Source organism: Leptidea sinapis, chromosome 4, assembly GCF_905404315.1.
Source record: "Leptidea sinapis chromosome 4, ilLepSina1.1, whole genome shotgun sequence".
In the NCBI taxonomy this organism is placed as follows: domain Eukaryota; kingdom Metazoa; phylum Arthropoda; class Insecta; order Lepidoptera; family Pieridae; genus Leptidea; species Leptidea sinapis.
The window spans coordinates 4,737,712-4,763,852 of NC_066268.1; the positions used below are offsets into that span (position 1 = coordinate 4,737,712).

The 26,141-nt window shown below is 34.6% G+C and overlaps 2 protein-coding genes, 1 long non-coding RNA gene and 1 pseudogene across 6 annotated transcripts in view; 3 read left to right on the forward strand and 1 right to left on the reverse strand.

The window, feature by feature from the left end:
- The first annotated feature begins 10,402 nt into the window (after positions 1–10,402).
- Positions 10,403–11,425, forward strand: LOC126980049 (major centromere autoantigen B-like; annotated as a pseudogene).
- A 1,321-nt stretch (positions 11,426–12,746) lies between these two features.
- LOC126979832 (39S ribosomal protein L35, mitochondrial) lies at positions 12,747–13,521 on the reverse strand. Its single transcript, XM_050829395.1, has 2 exons — positions 13,418–13,521; positions 12,747–13,308 (listed from the first exon to the last, which is right to left on the reverse strand). Exons 1-2 carry the CDS (start codon positions 13,437–13,439, stop codon positions 12,797–12,799), a joined length of 534 nt encoding a protein of 177 aa, XP_050685352.1. The 5' UTR covers positions 13,440–13,521; the 3' UTR covers positions 12,747–12,796.
- A 900-nt stretch (positions 13,522–14,421) lies between these two features.
- LOC126979862 (uncharacterized) lies at positions 14,422–18,106 on the forward strand. 3 transcript variants are annotated; one of them, XR_007732901.1, is made up of 3 exons: positions 14,422–14,454; positions 15,778–15,963; positions 16,862–18,106. It is a non-coding gene; the product is annotated as an uncharacterized LOC126979862 (long non-coding RNA). The 3 variants fall into 3 exon arrangements; XR_007732900.1 differs by lacking the exon at positions 14,422–14,454 and adding an exon at positions 14,616–15,346; XR_007732899.1 differs by lacking the exon at positions 14,422–14,454 and adding an exon at positions 15,422–15,591.
- Positions 18,107–18,846: 740 nt separating this feature from the next.
- The window catches only part of LOC126979711 (MICOS complex subunit Mic60-like), a 32,052-nt gene continuing 24,757 nt past the window's right edge, over positions 18,847–26,141 (forward strand). Inside the window, exons 1-6 of one of the 2 annotated variants that reach the window (XM_050829181.1) lie at positions 18,847–18,988; positions 19,843–20,009; positions 21,383–21,539; positions 22,084–22,174; positions 23,377–23,448; positions 24,217–24,386. In XM_050829181.1, coding sequence (XP_050685138.1) covers positions 18,944–18,988; positions 19,843–20,009; positions 21,383–21,539; positions 22,084–22,174; positions 23,377–23,448; positions 24,217–24,386 — 702 coding nt within the window. In that variant the 5' untranslated portion in view covers positions 18,847–18,943. The remainder of the gene's footprint in view (positions 18,989–19,842; positions 20,010–21,382; positions 21,540–22,083; positions 22,175–23,376; positions 23,449–24,216; positions 24,387–26,141) is intronic. The other variant, XM_050829182.1, reaches the window with a different exon arrangement.

Consider the following 26,141-nt stretch of genomic DNA (forward strand, 5'->3'; position numbering starts at 1 on the left):
GGCTGTATAAACGTATCGGGGCCAATTTGTCTGTTCGTTATTTATGTATGATTTTAGGTATTCTTTTAAGGTTGAGTGACTTCGTTCAAGAGCACCTTGAGTCAGAGGATGGTAAGGTGAAGACCATAAATTTTTTATTTTAAGGAACTCACATGTCTTTTTGAATAGGTCTGACGTGAAATTGGTACCCTGGTCAGTGAGAATCATCTTGGGTATACCAAATATAGATATGCAGTGTAACAAGCATTCGCTTGTTTCTTCGGCTGTGGTACTCCGCATGGGATATGCAGAAGAGAACTTCGTGAGGTCATCTTGGACAGTAAGGATATACTTTAACCTTGCAGTGCCAGCCTCAGGCAGTGGACCTACTACATCGAGAGATATGCGTTGGAATGGAGCAGTTGAAGTGCTTGTGATCTGCATTGGGGCTCTATTTATTTTCCTTAAAGCTTTATTTTCCTGACATGATTTACATTGTTTGACATATGTTTCGATGTCACTACGCATACCTTTCCAATAGTACGTTTCTTTAATCCTATTGAGCATACGGACGGATCCCAAATGACCTGCCGCGGGGATGTCGTGGTTTTCGTACATAATTTTCTTTATTTCGGATGGGGAAGGATATATAATATTATTATGATAGATAACTATTTTTATGTTTGTTTCATGGAATAAATAACTCAACATATTATAGATTTTAATAAAAGAATGTTTTTCAAATGGGTTTTTCAAATCAGAAATGCTAATTTCGGAGATATTTTCAATTACTAGTAATTCGTTTCTAATTTTATTAAATTTAAACATTTAAATGTTTCATAGATTTCAGGGTATGTAGCATTATCAAAGTGATGAACTCTGGTGAATAAGAGGTAATATAGTTTGCTGCCGTTATTTATTTTTATAAAGTTGAATAGTTCCTTTTCACTGCTAGTAATACTATCGGAATTTTCTGAGTTGCCTAGGATTTCTGGGATGTACGGGTTTGATTCATCCAAGTCAATTGAAGTGGGGATTAGGATTATTTTTGATGGGCTTTTCAACAAACTTTCATTGCGTTCTTCGATACAGGTGTCGAAGGTCTTATCCTTATTTGATATTGATTTTAGGAAGGTTGAGTAATCGTCAATTGGCACATCCGGGGATGTACTAGTGGATGGTATAGGATCATGTACCTGGACTTCAGGTGTACCTTGTTCTATTAAACAGTCGGGTAGATCGTCTAAGTTTAATTGGGGTAAGTCAGCTGATTCTTGTTGAGGTAAGTCAGTTAAGTTTTGAAGAGGTAAGTCAAGTAGTTCGTGTTCAATTTCATCCCTTAAGGTGTCGGGAATATTGGAAGGTGGATTTAATAAATCTTCCTCAGGATTAAATGAGGGTGGAGTGATGAGTAGGTCCATTAAATCTCTATCGAGATTTTGTGACCTTTGTTCGGCGTTCGGGTTAGTTATTGTGGGGTTTGTCGGTTGAATTGGATTCACAGGAAAACGAGAGAGAGCGTCTGCATTGGAATTGGTTCTGCCTTTTTTATACAAAATATCGTACTCGAATTCTTCAAGTTTTAGTCGCGAACGGACGAGTCTAGATCCCGGATCTTTACAATTAAATAGCCATTGTAGTGGTTTATGGTCGTTTAAAATTTTGAAACGATGACCGTACAGATACGGTCTAAAGACTTTTGTGCCAAAAATTATGGCTAGACACTCTTTCTTGATGTCACTATAATTACACTCTGCTTTATTAAGTGTACGAGATGCATAGGCAATTGGACGGTCCTGTCCTACGTTACCTTGGAATAGAATAGCAGAGATAGCAAAGTTTGAGGCGTCGCAAGTTAAAAGAAATGGCTCTGTAAAATCCGGGTAAGCTAGTATCGGTGCAGTAATCAATTTATTTTTGAGTGACTCAAAAGCCAATTGCTGTTCATTTTTCCAGCTGAAAGAAGTGTCCTTTTTAGGAGAGAAGTTAGTGGTTTGGCTAATTTAGCGAAATCGGGAATGAACCTTCGGTAATACTAACCCAAGAAAGGATTTTATATCCCTGGGGGATTTTGGAGTTGGGAATTCGGAGACTGATCTAGTCTTTTCGGGATTCAGTTTAACGCCTTCTTCACCAATGATGTGCCCCAAATAGGCAACTTCTTTACGGAGAAAGTCACATTTTTCAGGTTGTAATTTTAAATTGAAATTTCGGAGTCTATCAAAAACAGATGTGAGGTTTTTTATATGTGAAGCTAGATCATAAGAGTAGATAACTATATCATCCAGGTATATGAAGCATCTAGTACCTTGGAGACCAGAGAGACAATTATTCATCAATTTTTGGAAAGTTGAAGGCGCATTTTTAAGGCCGGATGGCATCCTAGTAAATTGAAAATGGCCCTGAGGCACTGAAAAGGCTGTTTTGGGTGCGTCTTCTGGGGAAATGAGGATCTGATGAAAGCCCGAAGCCAAGTCGAGAGTAGTAAAGTACTTACTCTTTCCTAACTGGTCCAGGATTTCTGAAATTTGGGGAATTGGATATGTTTCCCCAATTGTAATGTCGTTTATTTTCTATAATCAATTACAATTCTCCATTTGCGTTGCCCCTGGGAATCGGCCTTTTTAGGTACGATCCAGATCGGTGAACTCCAGGGTGATGATGATGGTTTTATAATATTTTGGTTAAGCATTTTATCAATTTGGGTTTCGACTTCCTTCTCCTGGATTTTGTGTGAACTGGAACATCGGAGCTCGTTTTGATTCGATGATTGAGGGCAGTAGTATAAGTGAGCTGATCATTGGGTAGATGGAATATATCGGAGTACTGTGAGCAGAGTTCAATTAGAGCTTGGGATTCCTCATGATTTAAATGACCAGTCCTTAAAGAGTTTATTACTTCTGTAGTTCGGTCAACGAGCTCGGTGAAGGTACTGTTAATTTGCAAGGCTGAGGGATATAGAGGTTCAAGATTAAGTTTCAAGTTTGGATTAATGGTTATAGGGGATTCCAATATGTTTGCGACCGTTACGTTAACACGTTTGTTATCTTTGACTCTTACTCAGTTGGATAGAAGTAGGTTATGGGAAAGATGTTGATCCAGGATTAGGCCTTCTTTAAGGTCAGTGTTTTGAATTGAACACTCGATCACAGTCTCTGTACGAGGTGGAATTACATTGTATGGATCATAAAAATGAAGTGGTATTTTAAAATTACCTATTTTCAAAATGTCTGTGTCATAGTCGATGTTACAGCTAAATGATGTAAGGAGGTCGTTACCTATGATGCCGTCATATGGTAAATTTATATTCGATATGACATGAAACCTATGACAAATCGTTTTCTTTTCGCTCAGCTGTAATTTTAGACCAAAATGGCCAAGTGTTGGTGTAGTTTCTTCACCTGGATCAATTCCTTTAATATTAATCGATTCCCTTTTTAGATGTTGTTTATATAATATACTGGACTGTTTTATTAGTGATATAGCTGATCCTGAGTCAACTAAGAGCGTAAGGGGAACATGTGAAACTTGCGTGTTTAAAAGAACGTGTGGTAACAACCTTTTAGTTGTGTCTATATTTACTTCGTAAATACACTGGCCTGCAAAAGTAAGTATCACACTTTTCAAATTAATTTTTTTTCTTAACTATAGAAGGTAGAGATTTAAGATTAAAAACGTTTTGTTGCAAATTTTACAGGCTTTAATTCTTAGAAACTAAAATTATACATTAGTAACATTTTTAACTTAAAAATGATAAAACAATGAAAATAGACATTTTTAGTTTAGTGTAAAAAAATTCAACTAAAATGTATTGCATGTTATTTAATTTTTAATAACTGGTATTGCCTCCTCGAGCTCTGATTACAGTTTCGAGCCGGTTTGGCATACTGAACACTAGGTTTCGGAGCCGATGTTGGGGAATATTCTCCCATTCTTCTACCAGGGCCTGCTTTAGTGCCTTGAGGGTGGTGGTCTGCGATTTCTGACTAGCCTCCCAAGCTCATCCCAGACGTGTTCAATCGGGTTGAGATCAGGACTTCTTGATGGCCAAGCCATCACGCTGATACCGACCTCCTGAATATACTCTTGTACGATATGAGCCGTGTGTGGCCGGGCATTATCATGCATCAGCATCGATCCATCACCCATATTTGCTAAATACGGCCCTGCATACTCATTGAGAATCTCTTGAGCATATCTTTGCCCAGTGAGGGTGCCATTTTCTATGGCTACTAGCTCTATGCGACCTTCTGAAGATATGCCAGCCCATACATGTACACTGCCTCCACCGTATTGGACTCTTTCTGAGATGCACACTTGAAGGTATCGCTGACCAGGTCGCCTGTAAACAATTCGCCTTCCATCAGAAGTGTAAAGGGAGAATCAAGACTCATCTGCAAACAAAATTCTTGACCACTCTTCTTCATCCCACTGCATGTGTTCACGGGCGTATCGCAGTCTCGCTACTCGATGCTGTCTCTCGAGTTTTGGGCCACTCGCTGGTCTTCGGGGTTTCAAATTTGCTTCAGCATGTCTTCTTCTCACTGTACTGTCACTAATGTAGTCCCTCCGGGTCTGAAGTAGCTGTTGCTGGACTTCAACTGCATTTTGGTGGCGATTTCTTAACACAGTGGAAATAATATAACGATCTTCTCGGGCACTGGTACACCTGGGACTGCCATTACAAGGTCTCCTCAGATGGTGTCCAGTCTCTTCGTACCTTCGCTTTTGTACCATTCTTGCAGTGCGACGCATACTGATGCCTAGTTCCAGAAAAGCCATGATCCTAGCACATTCTTCAACTGAAAGAGGCATGATAAATAAATATTATGTGCTTTTTAGCATAAATTTTTAAAACAAGACCCATCGATTTTGAAAAAAATTTAAAACAGAAAGAAAAATGTGAATGGTAAAATTGTAATTCGGAAACGTCCACTTTGAAAAAGGAATGGTTTTGTTTTTGAAGTTTTTTTTCAGCCAATTCTTAAAAGAAGGTTACCGACTATAAAGTTTTTATGTACAAAATTAAATTCTATTTGGAGTCCTTTTTATTTCGAAAGTATATCTTGTGAACTTAAATCGTTATCCCAATTTTAAAAGTGTGATACTTACTTTTGAAGGCCAGTGTATTTTGATTGTGAGTGTTTTCTTGATTTGGGCTAGATATGAAATTGGAGACATCGTCGGTTTGGGGCTGGCTACCCTGTCGGTTGATGTTGGTTTTAGGGTGAATAGTACTGTCAATTTGGGGCTGGCTACCCTGTCGGTTAGTACATGATAAGATGGTAGTAACACTGTCAGTTTGGGGCTGGTTATCCTGTCGGTTAGTGTTGGATTTAAGGTGAGTAGTACTGTCAGTTTGGGGCTGGCTTCCCTGTCGGTTAGTACATGGTAAGATGGTAGTAACACTGTCAGTTTGGGGCTGGTTACCCTGTCGGTTAGTGTTGGATTTAAGGTGAATAGTACTGTCGGTTTGGGGCTGGCTACCCTGTCGGTTAGTACATGGTAGGAATTTGTGATTTTTGAGTGTTGTGTCGATTTTGGAAGATCTCCGGCCCGGATGGCACAAGCGCGGGCCAGGCCTTAGTTTAAATCCTGACCTTGACCGGGTTGAGCATCATCAACCTCGTCTTGGCCATAGGCTTCACTAGATGTGTTTTGAAGGAAATGGACACGTGTGGGTGGTCTGAGAGGCCCTTGTTTCTGAAATGTATTTTGTTGGTTACGGAAACGATTGTTTTAGTCGCGTTTCCGACACACTGATATATCGTGACCCGGTATTTTACAGTATCGGCAAATGATACTTGATGATGGGATTGTTGATCCCTGAAAATTAGAAGTTGAAGGCTGTGAATTGTTGTTTGGATTTGGTGACCTTTGTGGTTGCCGATTCTGATTCAAAGGTTTTGGTTTGTGCTCATTATTAGGATTTCTCTTGAAAATACTTTGTTGAATCCTCTCTTCAGATATCGCGAGGTTTATGGCCTCGTTAAGATTCTTAGGCGACCTGCATCTCACAATGTTCGAGACCCGTGGTTGAAGGCCCATAAGGAAATGGTGGAGGGCAAGATCCTCCATAGCGGCTGTACGACCAGGTAACTCTTTAGCTTTAGTGTTAGACAAGGAAATTTCAGTTAATAATTGTGAGAGGCAAGTTTCAACTCGAAGTGAATACTGGCTAACGTTTTCCTGTGGGTTTTGGCTACTTTCTTGTAAGTCCGTAAGAAGATGTGAATAATGTTTGCGTTCACAAAACTGGGTTTTAAGAAATTCTCTGAGTTGATCCCAGGATGTGAATTCCTTTATAGAGCAAGCAATTTCTGCCTTTCCATGCAACTGGCTAAGAATATATTTAAAAAGAACTGGTCTTTGTGAGTCGGAAGCTAGCTCATATGCGTTATTGGAATTAATTATAAATGAATTGACTGATTCTCGGCTGCCGTCGTAAGGTTTAATAAATTTAAATAGGGTATTTAGGTCTAATTCAGCCATGACTGTTGCTGCGAGAGTGGCTCTAGTGATTCTTGGCGAATGTATTGGTGATTTAGTTAGATCGGTGGAGGCCTCGTCCACTTCAGGGATGTTAATATTTAATTTGGTATCTTCAACCTTGGAGACTTTGGGCATATTACATCACGCGACACGTCGCAGGTGTAATGATGCATGACATAAAATATATAAAATCTTGTAAAATAATTGACAAACTAATTGATTATAATAATTTTAACAAATAGTCTGGAGGGACCCTAATGAACAGCTCTAGACAAAACAATGACAAAAGACTTACGATAAGGCGACTAATACGGCGAATGCCTCGAGCATTGATGCGATAAGACGTGATTCCCGAAATGCTGACTCTTCAGTCCTTCACGACGATTTGTGTTGCAAGTTGCACGATGAACGACACTTTACGCGAGCACAGGTTCACGATTTTGTGAATAGAGACTTTTTGATTTATTGGATTGTATATGATTTAAGATCACTGGAGATTTTGATTACACAATGAAAAACACTTTTCACGATCACAGGTTCACGGTTTTATGAATAGTGATTTTTGATTTATTGGGTTTAAGATCACTGGAGATTTTGATTACACGATGAATAACACTTTTCACGATCACAGGTTCACACTTTTATGAGTAATGATTTTTATTGGTTTATGAATAATGTAAGGTCACTGGGGATTTCCGTATCCCACCGCTGCCACCAAAAATGTTATGGGTCTTCGTCGCTTTTTAAAAAAAACATTTATTTAACATAGAGAAATATAATATATTATAAGGAATATGAAGACTTGATTATACAATAATAGTTTTAGAGACCCTTGGGCAGAACCGTAACTTATGAGAAGCGAGCACGAACTGGCTGCCCGCGCGCAGCTAGGGCTTATATAACTGATTCAATAATGCTGGTTGAGATGGAATAGCAATTAAGTCAGCATTAATACCTACATAACTGGGGTATAACAGAGCGTACTCGACTGAAGCGTCGCGGCGTCGATCACTATTCATTCAATTTTAATCAATGAGCGACAGAGTGGGTGCTAAATGCTCATTGACATCGGATAATCGAGTTTCGACGCGAGTTTACACAAGCGCGCGCTCGCTGGCCGGTTTGCTGCGATAACATTAGTTTTAGAGCGAGATAGAACACATAATATTATTCTCAATTTTTATTGAATGAAAAGTTTAACTATTGGTCAAAATGTAAGCTTTAGTATTGGTGTGTATTTTCTAAACTTGTTAATATTTTTTAAGTAACAATTGTAATTGGTTAATTAGTTTTAAGGGTTTTGTATATATATATATCATGTAACTGAAGTAAAATATATCATCTTCCACATATTCCTGACAGTTTTCATACTACTCAAGCAGTTGTTCTATTTAAATCTCCAAACGCTCAGTCTCTAAACTTTCAATTTAATATCTGAAGGACGGGGGCACTTCAAAGGAAACAAATTTGATGTTTTTCTTTAATTCCGAGCATTTTCATACTTTTCAACCTTTCCTGGACTTCCACAAGTAATTCAAGACTAAAATTAGCCAAATCAGTCTAATCGTTCTCGAGTTTCAACGAGACTAACGAACAGCAATTCATTTTTATATATATAGATTGTGTGTAGTGTCACTTTCACAAAATATTTAGTATTTTCAAATCGAACACTAATTTTATCGAGTATAATTTGGAGATTGTTAATAGATGTTACTGATCACAGACAGAACTTAAAAAAATATAATTAAATTTATTCCTTTATAGCATTTAATATTAACATGGTTCGTGTTTTTTTCAGTGTAACAGTTTATATTAACTGTTATAACTTTTAACACACTAAGCGATATCATCGCAGTTACAGTTCGCAGACACGTGTCTTTAAGCTCTAAAGTTATTATTATTAGGTATTTGATAAGTTTTTGTCTAAATAAAATATTTAGGATAACAACGCGTGTAAATGTCCTATTTAATATTTTTGTTGTCTTTGTTACATTTGGACTGTTCTTAAAATAGATATTTCTAATAGATGACAATCATAGCATTAGAGTACAAATAAAATATAGTAAAAATATATCTTTTAACTATGGCAAATAACTAAATCTCAAACAAAAATACGTATAACGTTATAAATATCTTTCTTCTTCGTCGTTACACTCTTGACAGAGCGGTCGTGGTCATCACGAAGTGGAATCTTTTGGGGCAGATGGGAGACTTCGCCACTTTTCCCTGCTGGCCGACAGTCTTGTGCACTCATTCAATGGACCGCCCACAGCGGACTTAATTTGGTCGGTTATAAATAACTATACCTACACATATATAAAATACGATTTTTTTTATAGTTCCTTTTTTATTATTTCCATATAAATCGAATAACTACTACAAGTTACTACCTAAAGCCGATGCACCGATGTTACTAAATAATAGACATAAGTACATTAGGCATTAAAAAAAATAAAAATATCATTCGTTTTCGTTCGAGAAAGTAAAATGGAAACAAAAACTTTTTTGCACACTGTACATAGGATGGATATTATCGACACACAGCTATATATAGTATATATAGTAAATATAATATAGATAGTATACTACACAGCAATACTATACTATAATTATTGAACCTCAATATTCAATAGCCCTACAGATATTATAGATGATTTCCGGCTTATAATAAACCATCCATCGATAGTTCGACAACAGCGGGCATCGTCCGAACGCACGTTTCGACGATGGCACGGTATTACATTGTAGCTTGGGCGCGCGGCCAGTTCCGCGAAATATATCGGGGAGATCAGACACTCAAGGCCGTTGGCAGATACAGCACCCTTAATCGTGTTTCAAAATTAAAATAGCCCATAGTGCAGAATTAGCTTATAGTCTTAGTTCTGCAGCATACATAAACATAGATACGGCGCGACTAGTTTAGAAATTACATTAGTTGTTTTCAGAGTATTATGTCCTATGGTATATTGCTATGAGGCAATACAGCCGATATTAACACAATCTTTGTGCTGCAGAAGAGCGCTAATCGCGCTATATTTATATATATACAGTCAAAACCGTTTATGGCGATATCGTTTAGAACCACATACCGGTTAAATTTACCAAAATCAAAGGTCCTGGCTGAATGTTATATGACCGCCTTATCTAAAACATTGGTTTTTACGACATTGTTTACTACGACATACCGCATTAAGCGACCACATTTGGTTAATGTTTTCGGAGAATTATATCTGTAGAACGACCGGCTCAGCTGTATTGTAAACAATTTGAATAGGTAACTGTATCCACATCTGGCACAGTATAATAGTCAATGGCTATTATCATAAAAGTAAACAAAGTTTAGGGTCTTTTGTAATTCTTAGAAACAAAGCACATGCATGCCGTAGCCTCAAGGCCCGCTTCGTCATATCTCTTAAGTCAGTTTCACTAGTTTGTTACTTATCTTTACACAAGACGCACCAAAACATTATTGTTGAGTTAACTGTGAAAATTGTAACATGTCGCAAAAAAGAAAACAAATCAGTATCGAAGAAAAATCGCATATTATTTCAAAGCTAGAGAAAGGAATTCCAAACAAAGACCTGGCAAAAGAATATGGTGTATCTCACTCGACAATTTCAACCATTTGGAAAGAAAGGGAGAAAATTAAAATCCTTTACGACAAGAATTTTTTGAAAATGAAACGAGCCAGAACAACGCGGCATACAAAGATTGAGGAAGCTTTGTTAAAGTGGTTTAAATTTCAAAGGACAAATAATGTGCCAATAAATGGACCAATTCTTCAACAAAAAACAAACGATTTTGCTCAACGTTTTGGTGAAGATTTTGTTTGCTCGTCTAGTTGGATTCAACGTTTCCAGGCTCGACATGGCATTGTCGGCGGGAAAATGAGTGGTGAAGCTGCCAGTGTGGATAAAGATGCTGTAGACGAATGAATTACGCAAAAGTAGCCTACATTATGCGAAGGCTACAGTCCAGAAGACATTTATAACGCAGACGAAACCGGACTTTTTTACAATATGACACCAGACAGGACTTTAAAATTCAAAGGAGAGAATTGTTCGGGAGGAAAAATGTCCAAGACGAGACTAACGATCATGGTTGCAGCAAATATGACAGGATCCTGTAAAAGGAAGCTTTTAGTTATTGGGAAATCTAAGAAACCAAGATGCTTTAAAAACATACGCTCACTGCCGGTAACGTATGAAAACAATGTGAAGTCATGGATGACATCGGAACTTTTTGAAAAATGGTTACGAAACTGGGACGCTGAATTAAAAGCAAACAATAAGAAAGTTCTTCTTTTAGTTGATAATTGTCCTGCTCATCCGGCTGTTACTAATCTGAAGTGTATTAAACTCGTGTTCTTACCACCAAATGTTACATCTGTACTGCAACCTATGGACCTAGGTTGTAATAAGATGTTTAAAATCTCATTATAGAAGACTGCAAGTGTTTAAAGTTAATACAAAGCATTGACAGTAATAATCAGAACAGCTTTACGGTTCTTGATGCCTTCTTGATGATATCCGAAGCATGGGAAAAAGTTTCACAAAAAACTATAGCTAACTGCTTTGGGCATGCAGGTTTTAAAGATCTTACAAGTCTTATAACAAGAACCTCAGGTGATGTGATTGACGACGATGAAGAGGACAATATTTCTTTGGCTCAATTAGCCCAAAATTTACGACCTGCTTTATCTACTACTGAAACAGACGAGTTCATTGATGTAGATCAATCTATTGCAATTTGTGCACCAGCTACGGAGGATGATATTGTACGTGAAGTTCAAGAGGAAACTGAAAATGAACAGGAAGACTCGGAAGAACCATTTACAGTGCCAACTTTGATTGACGGTCTCAATGCTGTTAGTGTATTACGAAAGATTGTTCTTTTTAATGAAGAGTTCCACATGCAGGGAAATTGTGACGATACGCTTATGCATACAAAATGATAGAAAAATGATATTGTTCTTTTATATTATACGTTTGTATTGAAGTAAACAAAATGCAGTTTAATTTCCTACATGAATATACATATTATCTTTCCTTTTAATACCTGTCACCGGTTGTTACAACTATCGGTTTTTACGACTCAATATGAGTAGTCCCTTCGATGTCGTTATAACAGATTTTGACTGTATATATATATATTATATATATATATATATAATATACAATTATATATTTATATATATAATATACAATTATATATTTATATATATAATATACAATTATATATTTATATATATAATATACAAGGTTATCCTTGTTCCTAAAGAATCATTATGAGCAAAATTTAAAGAAATGAACATTTGCCGTTTAACTGTTGCATCTCAATATATTCTTGATAATTCGCCTATGCACGTAGGCACATAAGCGAATTTTCTAGAAATTGTGATAATACTTAAACTGTGAAATTAAAGTTACCTACTATAACATCATTAATGGATTTCTTTATGATACCACAGATTGGAAACGGGGCAACCGCCGTTAGGCTATTTAAATTATCATAATTTTAACCAAAAAGATGCCTGCTGAGTTTCTTGCGCCCGTTCTTCTCAGGTCTGAGGCATAAATTTTCGAATAAGTTATAAGTTTCATATCCTATTTGAATATGCAGTCTGTTACCTAAGTTTTATGCTATGTATATGGCTTATGGTAATACTTCCTGGGAGTTCAAAATATTTGGTTATAGAATAATGGAACCAAATTAAACTTTAACACTAGTGCTATATAATATTCATTTAGGTTCTAATTGAGGTAAGCATTGCCTAATTGCCAACATGCATTCTTAAAAGGATGACAGTATTGAAGATGCTTTTTAGTGTTCCATAGCCAAATGCCGAAAAACGGAACAGTCTGTATGTCACAGCCACTTTTCGAAACTATAAGAACTGTATGTTGAAACTTCGTAAGTAGATGTATTCTGTGAACCGCATTAAGATTTTTACACAAAAATAGAAAAAAAACAATAAATTTTGGGGGTTCCCCATACTTAGAACTGATACTCAGAATTTTTTTTTTCATCAAACCCATACCATCTAACTAACATAATAACCTAACTAACATAGACTAACAATCTAGTCAAGATCGCCAGAATAGGTTGGATGAGGGCACAGCCGGACTGATTGTCATGGCAATCTTTCTTGGAACCTTTGTCTAGCAGTGGACATCTCGGCTGAAATGTTGATGCCTATGCCAAAGTTAAAACATTGCAAACAAACACAATATACAAAAAGATATCTAGATTGGATTAAAAATAAAGTAAACTACTATATCTAAAAATTTATTGAACCTATATTACTTATACATCTTAAAATAATTTAATGATTTCCAGGTCTCTTTCGAGTTAAGTGAAATTCTTCTCTTGTATGATATGGAGCATATGGATCTTCAACATAGTACTTTGGTTTCTTCCAAAACCTAGTGACCATTTTATCTAACAAAGTCGATTGTGTCGCATTACAGAACACATGCTGTCTCAAACGTCTTCTTTGTGGTTGAGATTTCTTCCACATCCTTTTATGTCTACCAACTTTAGTTCGGATCCAAGCACCCCATTCTAACCTCATGAATCTCTTCAAAACAGCCTTAACAGACTTTCTTTTACCTTTTCTTAGACTAAATTTTGTAACTGTTCTTATAGGTGTAGGTTCAATTTTGTTATAGATATCCAAAATTTGTCTATTGTTTATGATGGAGGAGTTTACTACAGTTACTTTTTTAATCATTATGTTGTCATACTTTGACGTCACTACTGACGAGAAACATTTTACATCATTCATACAGTTTGGAATAACACTGGAAACTGCTAGGGGTCTAAAGTGGCGAAATGCTGAAAATGAAAACTATAACCTTCACACCAATATACTTATATAATAAATTTAATATATTAATGAGTAGATAGTAATAATTAATTATAAATTAATTTAATGTTACAATACCTGAAAAAGCACAACGAATCATTGTGCCTAAAATTTATTAATTTAAAACTCAAATGTAAAATATGGTAAACACTAAACATTGAAATTGAACAATCAATTTTAGGCTTTTACAACTGTCAATTTGCAGTTGGCAGCACATTGACAGGTTACACTTTTTTTAAAGCAGAAATCTTTTTTTTTTGTTATGTTCGTCCATCTGGACAGGCAAAGGGGTCAAAAGCCCATACAGCCAAGTCTTCATTTTTATTTTTTCTATTCTTCACGTTACACAGCTTGTTCAAAGTCAAGCTAAGTCTTTATATCATCTTCATCTTTAAACATAAATATGTAGTACAATTTCACATAAAAGTAGTATTTCGTGTTCTTCATGTTTCATTTTCTTCATATACATATAGGTTCGCATGAAAGGCCGAAGCCAAGTCTTTTATTGATAATATTCTTGTTCCAATGAAGATCAAGCTTAGCCCCTTATTTTTAATAATAAACTTTTATGATATAATACTAAAATATAAATCTCATATACGTTATAAGAAATATATTATACATGAATTATAAGTAATAATGATGAATATTAGTAGAATATAATAACAAGATAATATGAAACTAATTTAAGGTATAACTACAAATATAATATTTACATTTATGCATTATAAACACAAGTCCAATAATAATTTATGGACGAATATGTTTTAAGTCTGTGTAAGGGATTGTATCAAAAGCCAAGCCGTATTTTCAAATTTCGCCTACCGTTGAAACTATAAATTTGTAAAGCGGCACGAAGCAGTCATAAGTTTTCAATAACTGTTGAAGTGAGCGCGGGATGTCTTCAGCATTCTTATAAATATCCAAGATGCAGTCTATCAATGTAAATCTTTGAAGATTATATTGGGGACAGTCAAAGAAAATGTGATCAAGAGTTTGGATGGATAAATTACAGAATTGACAAGTTGGAGAATCTAAAACACCGATCCTAAATAAATGAGCACCACTACGAGAATGTCGACGTAACCGACAAATTGTGGTGTAAAATTTTCTGTGTAAGTATTTTTTCTTTTTAACAAACCAGGGAGGAGAGATTTCGTTTTTAATGTCGGCTAACCATTTGCCCTTTGTTTGAACAACTTGTTGCCAATAATTTTGAAAGTCTTATTATATGACTGTTCTCCAATATATTCTAGGGCAGCATATATGGCAGCAAATTCTGCTGTGTATATACTAGCCAAGGTATTTAACCTATGACCAAACCCACTCCGCAGTTGTATGTCATAAACTGCCATAGAGACAGCAGTATTACTTTTAGATCCATCAGTATAAAGTTGGTTATAATTTTGCCACTCTGACAGCATACTATATACCTCTTCCTTATATTTTAATGATTCATTAATAATTATTTTAATAGGTGTATATTTTGAATTATAAGAATTTAAATAACATGGCCAAAGAATACTAGAAAATAGATTATGATCACAAGAAAAATGTAACAAATCAGAGATGCCTTCTACTTGATAGTAGGAATTATTGTCAGTTCGGTTAATATAGTCCTTTATCTTTAATAGGAGTGGATGATTATTAATAGAAGTTAATTTGAGAAAGAATTTTGTTTGTAGATATTTGAATCTAAGAGCTAGTGGGGGAATATTACATTCTACTTGTAATGATATAATAGGAGTAGACCTAAAAGCGCCTGTTATGATCCTTAAGCATTTATTCGGTATTTTTTCTAATTTATTCACTAATGTAATTTCTCCACCATAACAAAAGAAGGCATACTCAAAATGGCTACGGACTAATGACTTATATAGTGTTAGCAAGATGCGTGGGTCTGCACCCCAATATGTACCAGCTAATGATTTCAGAATATTGCAGGCCTTTAATGCTCGATTTTCTATTATTTCGACATATTTGTGCCATCTAAAATTACTTAAAAAGGTAACTCCTAAAAACTTTATTGAATTATCTATTGAAATTTGCTGAGTACCATAATATATTTTTGCATCTCTTATTCTTATAGAATGCTTTGAAAATATTACTACTTTGCTTTTGTCAATACTGACCTCAAGACTAAGATATTGAAAATAAAGCTCCAATTCTTTGAGTGCTACATTAAGATCTAACACAACATTTGATAAATTAAGTCCTGAACTATACGCTACTAGATCATCAGTAAATTGGAGGTTAGAAACTCTATTACCCAAGACAATATTTATTTGATTTATGTAGATTATAAAGAGCAATGGACTCAAAATTCCGCCCTGCGATACGCTTCTATATGAATATCGAGGACTTATTAATTGGTTATTGACTCTAACATAAAGTTTACGACCATGCAAGAAATTGAATATCCAACGAACTATTTTCAGGGACATTTAAGGATAGAAGAATGGATGATAATTGTTCTAAATCAACATTATTAAATGCTCCTACAACATCCAAAAAAACACCAGCCAATATCTTATTGTCAATCTGGGCACTATGGATGTCAAGACATAAATGCCGTAGACTCTCACAAGCATAACGACCGCATCGAAATCCAAATTGATTATCAGGTAAGAGGTTGTTACTTTCAATATAAAATATTAATCTCTGTTTTATTAATTGTTCAAAAATTTTACCAACACACGAGCTTAGTGTTATAAGACGATATGAATCAGCTGAACTAGAATCTTTCCCATGCTTTAAAATTGGAATAAGACAGCTTGTTTTCCATTCTTCTGGAATAGTGGAGTTGTTCCATAGGAGATTAAATATTTTTAGAAACTTATTTAAGTTAGAAGAGTTTAGGAGTTTAAACATTTTATAGGAGAGCCAATCCAAACCACATGCAGAGTCCTTTCTTGATGATAGACCAGCTTTTAATTCATCAATAGTAAAAGGGGCAATCATAAAAGAGTTGGTGCTATTTAAAGGATGATTATTGTGAATATTTGTCAAATTTGGTACTGTATCTGGAGTATATTTGTGTAAAAAGTTGGATATCCAATTATTGCTAGAGAAACAATTATTATTAGAATATAAGTTCTTAAATTTCCTCATTTTTGTCCAAATCTGTTTCATTGGCGTTAACCTATTTATGGTGGAGCAAAAATCTGTCCAGGATTTACGACATTCAAGTCTTAATATACATTTTTTCTTTGCTTGAGCTTGCCTTAAATGAATGTAGTTTTGGATATTGCAATTTGATTTGACTAACAGATAAGCCTGCTTGCAATCTTCTACCACTTTAGTACATTGCTCATTCCACCAGGGAAGTTGTCGCTTTCTTTTAGGTAGATGAGTAATATTGTTACAGTGATAGTTGGTTTTAGGTACTGAATTTTCTACCGCTCTAAGAACTATGGAACAGAAGTTATTGTAAGACTTCTGTAGATTACAATTATTTATTTCAAATTGTTTTAACAAGTCATTTACTAAGTTCTCATATTGGTCCCAATTTACTATTTTCAGATTATTGTGTGGAGGAATGTTGGATGGAATTGAAGAAGATTCAGTTTCCGACACTACCATGGAAAATTTTGTGATTGTAGGTAAGTGATAGCTGCCCAAAGACTGATGAACTTGCCATTCACAGCACAGGAATAATGAAGATGATACTATTGTTAGATCTAGTCCATTTGGCGGGATGGCAGATGGCGGGCTTTGATGTAATATTACAACACACATAAGAAATTAAACATAATAAGAAATTCGAAAGGTCTTTATTTAACAAACATTAACCATAAATGTGACAGTAATTTTATAACAGCAGATTAATGCATGACGTGACATAAGACTATTTAGCCAAATGTCTTTTTTGATGAAGGCTGCATTGGTACCTGATAGGATTGAGAACAGCTAATGTCCACGTGGGAATTAAATTTTGAATATATTTTTATTCATTACTAGCTGACCCGACAGACGTCGTGCTGTACATATTAAATCTTCTTCTTATCAAAACCTTTACTGGACTTCCACAAAAAATTCAAGACTAAAATTAGCCAAATCGATCCAGCCATTCTCGAGTTTTAGCAAGACTAACGAACAGCAATTCATTTTTATATATATATAGACTTTACTGTACTATATTATCTACTATACAATTTGTAAATGAAACATTCTTTCACAGATCTAATGGCTCCACAGCGCACAAAGATCAAGCATCTTCAAGCAGAAATATAGCGCTTGCGAAAAAAAGGACAATCTTTCAAAGCAAGGTTAAAAAAGGTGCTGAAGATTTGTCCAGCAGCAATGTGTTTCAACATTTTGCTATGAAATTTAAGAAACCAGCTCAATTATTTTTAAGTATGCAGTTGCAAGCATCAAAAAACCCAAAAATGATAGAAATAACAATGATTATATAAAAGCAAAAGAATACAATAATAAAAAATGGTTATGTTGTCCAAATCAAGAATTAGAAAATTGCTTCCATGACATTCAAAATATAATACCTGGGATCTTAAAAACAGATATACCCAAAAAAAAATTTAAAAAAGCATATTATATAAATAGCAGATGTGATGGTAGATTATCCTTAATTGCACCACACATAAAGAAAAGTTGAAACAATATTTTAATAACACAACTATAAATGTTATTTTGTATAGCTGGTGCAGATCGATCAATCGAATTTTGTCTGGAAAATAAACATATGTGGGTGAAGACGAAACAAAAACAGCTGCCCAACAATATTACGATAAACATAAATATTATAAAAATAAAAAATAATATTAATAAGCAAACATTGCTTTTTATTTCTTTCTCCCAATTACCTCAATTACTAATACCAACACTACTCAATCCTATCCTTTACGTTCTATGTTGTGGCAAAATTAAATATATAACTCTACGCGCAATTTCAACACGGTAAAAAATTGCAATACCTACATTAAAAAGTAGAGTTAGTTATTAAATTGCGTCACAACCTTAAAAATTATATTTATAATTTCGAGCTTATATATAGTTATTTTCGGGGCCAATTTCCTGATGGCGCTAGTCTTCAAATAGACAGCTCATAATGCGTAGAGAGGCTCATCAAACTTTGCCCCCCCAAAAAAAATAATTTCTATTTTTGAATTTTCAATATCGCATATCGTTATTTCGTAGTTTGTTCTTAATTGTTCGCTATAAATAATTGTTTGTTCTTTTGTTGTTTATTTAAAAACAATTAGTTAAAAATGGGGGGAAACGCCTACTATTTGGTTCTGGCACTCGCCGGCCGCTGCCGCGGCACGCTACGCTCGGCTCGTGCGTTGTTTTAACTGTTCTAACATAACCTAACCTAACCAATTTTAATGAATTGCAAATTTAAAAAAAAAAACGAGAACAAACAAATGTTTATAGAGAACAATCAAGAACAAATGGCGAACTAACGATGTAATAAAAAAAAATTGGGGGCTAACTTTCTTGAGCTGCGTAGAGAGGGCTCTCTTTTCCCTATATATTATTATACTCTTTGGAGTAATGACAACTGACAAGAAATGAAGTAAATAGTAATGTCAAGCAGATCAAACAAAATTACAATATTTTTAGTTTAAACTTTTAGTTCCAAAAATGTACAGGCTTACTAAACAAATAACCAGTCCCAACTTAATATTGGTGAGAATTTATTAACACGCAATGAATGACTTTATATTGTACTACTATAATGAGTTAATACGGTTAATTGCCCTAAATTTAGAATTTGTGCCCAAAAAATTAACGTTTTTACTGAACATCAATCAATATTTACGTAACTGTTCGTTTATTTATAAGGTGAAATTGTCATGTGCACTTGAAAATATTTGTATCAGTTAATTCTGTACTGTATTAATTACATAATAGGATGCTAGTATTACTGTCATAATCACAAAACATCATAACCTAAAACATTTAGGTGTAGGTAGGTATCAGCTGACTTACCGATTTTTATAAATACTTAATATTTTTAATAATCGACCGGATGGTGACTTGGTTAATAGGTCATAGCCTCCAGCTGACAGCACTAATGAAACATCTACGAAATATTTTAAATTCCAGAATATTTTCTTATGACTAATTGGTGAACATTTTTTTTAATTTTGCTTGGTTTTGGAGTTTCCTCTATTATTATTTATTTATTTATTCATGTATAGGAAACAAACAGTATTATGATACTTAAATATTAACAAATCTTAAAACTTACACTTTCACCAGTTAAGTTTCCAATAATTTATACGACACTTTTAGTTAAAAGGCAAGCAACGGTAAGATAAAAACCACAAAACAAAAGTAATACAAATTAACAACTAATTACAAGCTATATAAGTTACACAATACTATACACACATATTATACAATACTATAATAAATAAGTTACAAATGAGTTAAGTAAATTCAGAAAAAAAAATATAAGAATGGGGTTACAAAAAATCAGTAATTGTTTAAATTTATTTTATTTATTTAAAATTATCTTTGTTATGTTTTCATTTAAGGTCCGGAAAAAAATTAGTGATGGATCATGTTCCCTCATAGTTCTGAGATCTCCAAGACGAAGATATGCATCAGATCAGGGCAGGGATCAACCAGCAAAGCCTCGTAAGCTCCTCTGGGGAGCAATTGGAGCAACAATTGTAACTGGCTCTGCAGTTGTTTATCTAAAGTATGTTGACATAATCTCAACAATTTGTTATGTTTTTAATGTTGTTATGTTTTTGATGAGGGAAATTTGGACCATATGTTCTTCAGTTGTTGTAATGCAATCTTCTCTGTATGGTTATATACCTGCTGAAGTCCCCTTCCAACCTCCATTAAATGTCTCCTATCCATAGTTAACACTCCTTCTGTAATTAGTTTTTGTAAATATATTAAAATAAATAAGATTAAGTTGTAAATATCATTAAGTACTTATATAATAATAATAATATTGACACACTTTTTACACAAATTATCTTGCCCCAAGTTAAGCATATATAGCCTGTGATATGGTGTTACAAGACAATGATATATTTAATACAATATACTTAAACATACATAAATTCATATAAAGTTACATAAATACATTTAAACATCCATGATTTGGAAACAAACATCCATGATTTGGAAACAAACATCCATATTCATTATATAAATGCTTGCACCTACCGGGATTCGAACCCGGGAACTCTAGTTTAGTAGGTAGGATCTCTAACCACTCGGCTATACAGGTCGTCATTATATCACTTAATAATTTAATTTATTCTATCTGTATATGTCCTTTATAGTCTAACAGCATGTATATTATTTGTATCAGATATTATAAGAAAATTAAAACTTTATGTAATCTTAACACCGATAATTTCTGTTAAACTTAGGAGACACATCTACTTCTTCCACAGAAGCCACAGTAGGAAGAGTAGAATAGAACCCTCACTTCTGGGATTAATACACATATAAAATTTGAAAACAAAATTTTATGAACAATGCGGGACTTGAACCCTCAACATCTCGAGTTCTGTGCGAGTGCTCTTCCAACTGAGCAAACCGTTCGAGTGATGTATTGTCATAAAATTTTGTATGCTTTGTTCAACTCTCAGGTTGTGGCTTCATCTACTTTACAGTTGATACCCTGCTCAACCCCAATATTTGCATATTAGGAAGTTGACTTGAAACTTGTTAACTCACTGTATGTCAACACATCTGTTACTATACTCAAAAAATATATATAGCCTTGAGATGTAAGTCATTCTAAGACCCTGTTTAGCTATCCAAACACATGAATGTTTCGGTTCTGAGAAACACCATAAGCCTCACATATGCACACATACTCTGGCAGCCAAGATATTTTACAAGATATCTGGTAACTATCCGGACTAATTCTTAAACTTTTACTTGTGCTCAGAAATTCAGGTGTAAATGGTGCAATTTTAGACAACAGCTCATATACTTGAATTGTAGTGCTCCCTAAGATACTTTACAAGTGTGTGTTGTTCATGATAGGTGAAGTGGGCTCTGTTAGTGATAATTGTATGTGAAAGAACTGTGCATGTTTTTCAGGAACAATCCGGAAGCACGTAATTGGTTGGAATCTAATGTTCCCTGGGCGAACAATTTAGTGGCTCTGGTGTACCAGGAAAACACAACATACTTGAAGTTCACACTCGATCAGATGAACAAAATTTCGACCTTTACCAGAAATTTCTTGTTTGGAAAGGTATTTATTGTTTAACTATTTTAAGCACATATGATACAGGCAGAAATCTACAGCCTACATGCTCATTCTTATAGAATAATTAATTTATTAATGTCAAATACTTAGATAATTGATACGTCTAGAATAAAGTCTAGATAGAGCTGTGAACACTTCAAAAAAAATAGTAGTGAACAGTTAACCTCTATTTAGAGCAACGCACTAACATGTAGAATGAGAGTGTAAACATAGAGAAAAACATGAAAACTTCGAAAAAAATTGAGGTTGACTGTCAACCTCTATTTTGAGCAATATACACACACTTACAAAAAGTGACATACAAAACGCGAGTGTAAGACGTAATTTGTCACACACACTAAAGTAATAAATCAGGCCTGTTTTCATTGTTTGTCTAGTAGCAAGAGGTTCTATCTAGACATATAAATTATCTAAAATATTTAAATAATGCGGAAATGTAAATAGTATTTTAACCTCTAAACGACTACATAATAAGGTATATAATATCTAAATCTGGAGCACATTAAAACCTTTCCTATCTACTTTAAAGGAAGGAGTATCACCTATAGAGTTCCAGCAAAGATCAGAGCAGGATATCAATAAGGATTTAGCACTAGCCAAAGAGGATAAATCATATGAATGTAAGTATTGTTTAATAATTTTAGTATATTTAACATATACTTCATAAATTTGTAAATATTCATTATATAAAATACTTTCTTAGCTCTAATATATGTGTTTGTTGATAACTATTAATCTAAGTAAGTAAGTATATCTTTATTTGGAACAAACACTACAAATACACGTGAACATTTACAAAATATAATAACAAGTAATATGAAAAAACTTATCTTAAAAATTACTATAATATACCTAATCTAAGTAAAACTAAAGTAAGGCTTATTCTATATCAACATAATAAGGTGGTATTTGCAGTGTTATGTCCCAAAAAGGTTTGCTACTCAGCATATTAGTTGGGTATCACCCAACACTGATTTTCAGTAGCTACCTTCAATAAGCCGGCCCTCGCGATAACAGCCACAAGTGTTTCCATTATTAAATACAATAATTATGTAATAAATAAAAAATAAATAAATGATAGTACTCAAAACATAAGGGTAAAAAATAATATTATAGTAGACGGCTAGATCGTAACAGTTATTAATTAGATATATCTACTATATTCTGTTAATATTATTAAATATTTCTTCTCATCATTCCTATTCTGTCCTATTTGATGTCCTATGTTCTTCTTTGTGTCACTTTTCAAATTTAAAATATTATTCTTTATCTTAAGGCCAACCTTATAACAATGAGTTCTTATATATGGATAAGAACTCCTTGTTACATTAATACTCTGATCTCTACTATTTACCACTGGAATGGCGGCTGTAAAAGTGCTTTTGTGCCTGTTTGATATTCGCCATTGTGGCGGGTTACTAAAACTAGTGATGACAATCTCAGCAAACATTGATAGATCGTGGGAAACTATTTACAAAAAAAAAAGTGTGTACTTTATTACGTTGATTCTTGAAGTATACATACCACGGAAAACGAACGAAATTAATTCGAAATGCAAAAATACTACAGAGTATTGTACGTTCATTCGCAGCCATTTGTATTATACGTCAAAATTAGTTCTCTGACCGCTCGCGAGTGGCGTTTCAAATAGGCCTAAAAAAATTTGCTGTCAAATATATGGAACAGCCTGTCCAGTGGTATTTATACAGGTCAGTGCATTAATATAATAATGTAAGATTCCATAACATTACCTATCGCTTTTCTTTCGTTCATTAGTAAGACAGTAGAATTGTAAATGTACTAACAATAATTTTACTAACAGTGCCGCCCACGAAATTCGAACCGTTGTATGTTGAAGAGGTTAAGATAGAAACGCCGGAAGTCGAAGTTCCAGGTAAGAAATATATTTGTATAACTGAGGCGCCAAGTAGTGCGGTTTTTAAGGATTTTTCTCAAGTGTTCCCAGGATGACGCTATGTATCGCTTGGGACGTTATAATTCTTATTATTAGAGTTTCAATACAGTTAATTACTTAAGTATCGTGTATTTTTCTCGTGAGAAAATCTATAAGTAAGCTTATTGAAAAGAATTGTTAAAAAACGTTTCTGTGGTAAAGGTTACTAAACTTAAATGACTTTCTTAATGATACCACAGATTGAGAATGGAGCGACCAAATAATAAGTCAAGCAATTGCTTATTATATAACTATATAATAAGTTTAATTGTACAATATAATATACTTTGTAAACATATTTTTTTGATGAATAAACAATAGCCCGCTGAGTTTGTTGCGCCCATTCTTCTCAGGTCTGAGGCATTCGTTTTCGGTTGTAGGTTTTGACTTTCAATAACTGATGTCACGTCCTATTTTGAATAGAAATATATGATGTTGAATATTAATAAATCAACCAATTTAATTGGATGCTCTGGCAACTCTTAAAAGTAGAGACTGATCGCTATGCGAGTTACATTAGCTGCGCCGCGCCGTCTGCGTTGTCAATATTTATAGTGTATGTACCAACCCTAGTGCTCCGGCCAGTGCAGACGTAGGTATAAAATTCAGAGAGACCGCTGAGCTACGCTACCGTTGGTCCTTGTATTGTGCTAATATTCCGTATTGTCATTTTCATTAGTCGAAGCTTACGATGTTGTAAATTTCCAGCTACCCTCATTCAGACAGAGAAATGCGAGCCAGTGCCCCCAGAGAAGATCGTCATCACGAAAGACATGGTGGAGATTGAACACGACATGCACGAGAATACCAAGATAGCTATTGACAACTACAAGAAGGCGACACACGCCTGCGCAGAGTACAACAGAGCGCTTTATAATGTGAGTTCAGTACATTTTATATTATGGCTCATTTACACTAGGTCGTTTTGACCGATCCGTTGCTAAACCGGATTCGGTCACCGATTAGGTATAAACAGTATCCTGGTTCGCCGTATTCGGCTGCAGACCGTTGGCGTGAAACACGGCTGCTTGTTGAATTCCTTGTCGTAACACATGACGATGAAGGCAGTCGTCGAACCCGGTTAGCCGCCCCACATATGAACTGGTTCATTTACATTAAGTCATTCTGACCGAAACCAATCCTGTAGAACCGTAAGCGATCGCTGAATTGGGTTAACCAACCTGATTCAAAAAACTCAATTAGGTTAATCGATCCGGTTCAACCGAAAGCGTTCGCCGTATACGTTGGCCGGACTAATGTAAATGAGCTATTACTTTGAATAGGTGAAATAGGCAGCCGCTTAGGCTTTGAATATACTAACGCTTAGAAGACCTGACAGCCCGGTAATTGATAATACGTGACCAATTTTGATTTGTCAATGTGTGCATTAGCTATTTTAAATCTATTTAACATACTGAGGAGCTATTTCCAAGCGTTACAGTAACAATAGATTTGCTTTTTTTTCTATATTGCTTGCAAACGCTCATTTTCATACGCTAGTATTTTGTATGTCTATGGGCAGGCTGCTTGACACCCCGCGCGAACGGAAACCTGGAGGTAGACCTGCAGATGGTTGTCAATTGCGACGCGCATACCGCTCTTATTTCGGTCATTTATTTGATCGGATAATAAAGAAAAAAAATGATCAAGTAAAAAAAAAGTTTATTATGTCTACAAAACACACTTAATTATGTCTAGACACTGTGTTAGAATAGTATTTACTCTGTGTGTGTTTTCTGTTACTTATAAAATAGAACCAGTAGGTCTACCCTAATTCAACGAAAAACGAAGTTTCGATTGAAGTTTCGGATGTTTCCCACTACGGTTCCATTCGTTTCCAAGTTTCGTCCCGAACGTCATTGCTTGACATTTCGAATTTATAAACCTACTCTAATTCATTTACATTCCGAACGAATATGAAGATGACAGCTGTTTGTTCGAAATTTTAACGTCAATTTGATTGCAAATTGGCTTGAAATGGTTTCAAGAATGCTATTAATCGGGGCTGCTCTACGTGAAGAACATAAGGAAACTTGGAAGAAACCGTCGTCGCTTATGCTATCAATTTAATATTATTGAAATTTCCGACTTAGAGTTTGTAGGAAATTACAAAATAAAATAAATTATAGCATGACATGGTTTACATAACTTATGTATCAAGGGTGGTAATAATATTCCCGAGTTCACCGAGGATGAATTCCAATGTGAATGAAGCAGGCGGGTTCCCTCTTAATCGACTGCGTCTTCAGCTCAAGCTCTACAGGCAAGTCGAAGGGCATGAATTACATTAGTACAACTGTAAGAAAAGATAAAGGTAGAACTTTATCTTACTTATTCCTTCCTAACAGTAGGTAGTGGTATTCCTATCTTTAAAATAAATTTCTTTTTTGTTATTAATAAAAGATCAAAATTTATTTTATATCTTATTTTATGTAACAAAGTACGTAAAAGAGTACCTACTCAGACATATAAAATAAAAAGTATAGCTTCATCATCATATGTGCAGCAGCATTAAAGATGTACCTATAAAAGGATGGTAATATGTAGAGAATTCTTGAGGGTGAAAGAGAGGACTGGGGCTTTCTCTTTCGAGTGGCCATGAAATTGAACGTCATTTTCAGTATTCATTTCTG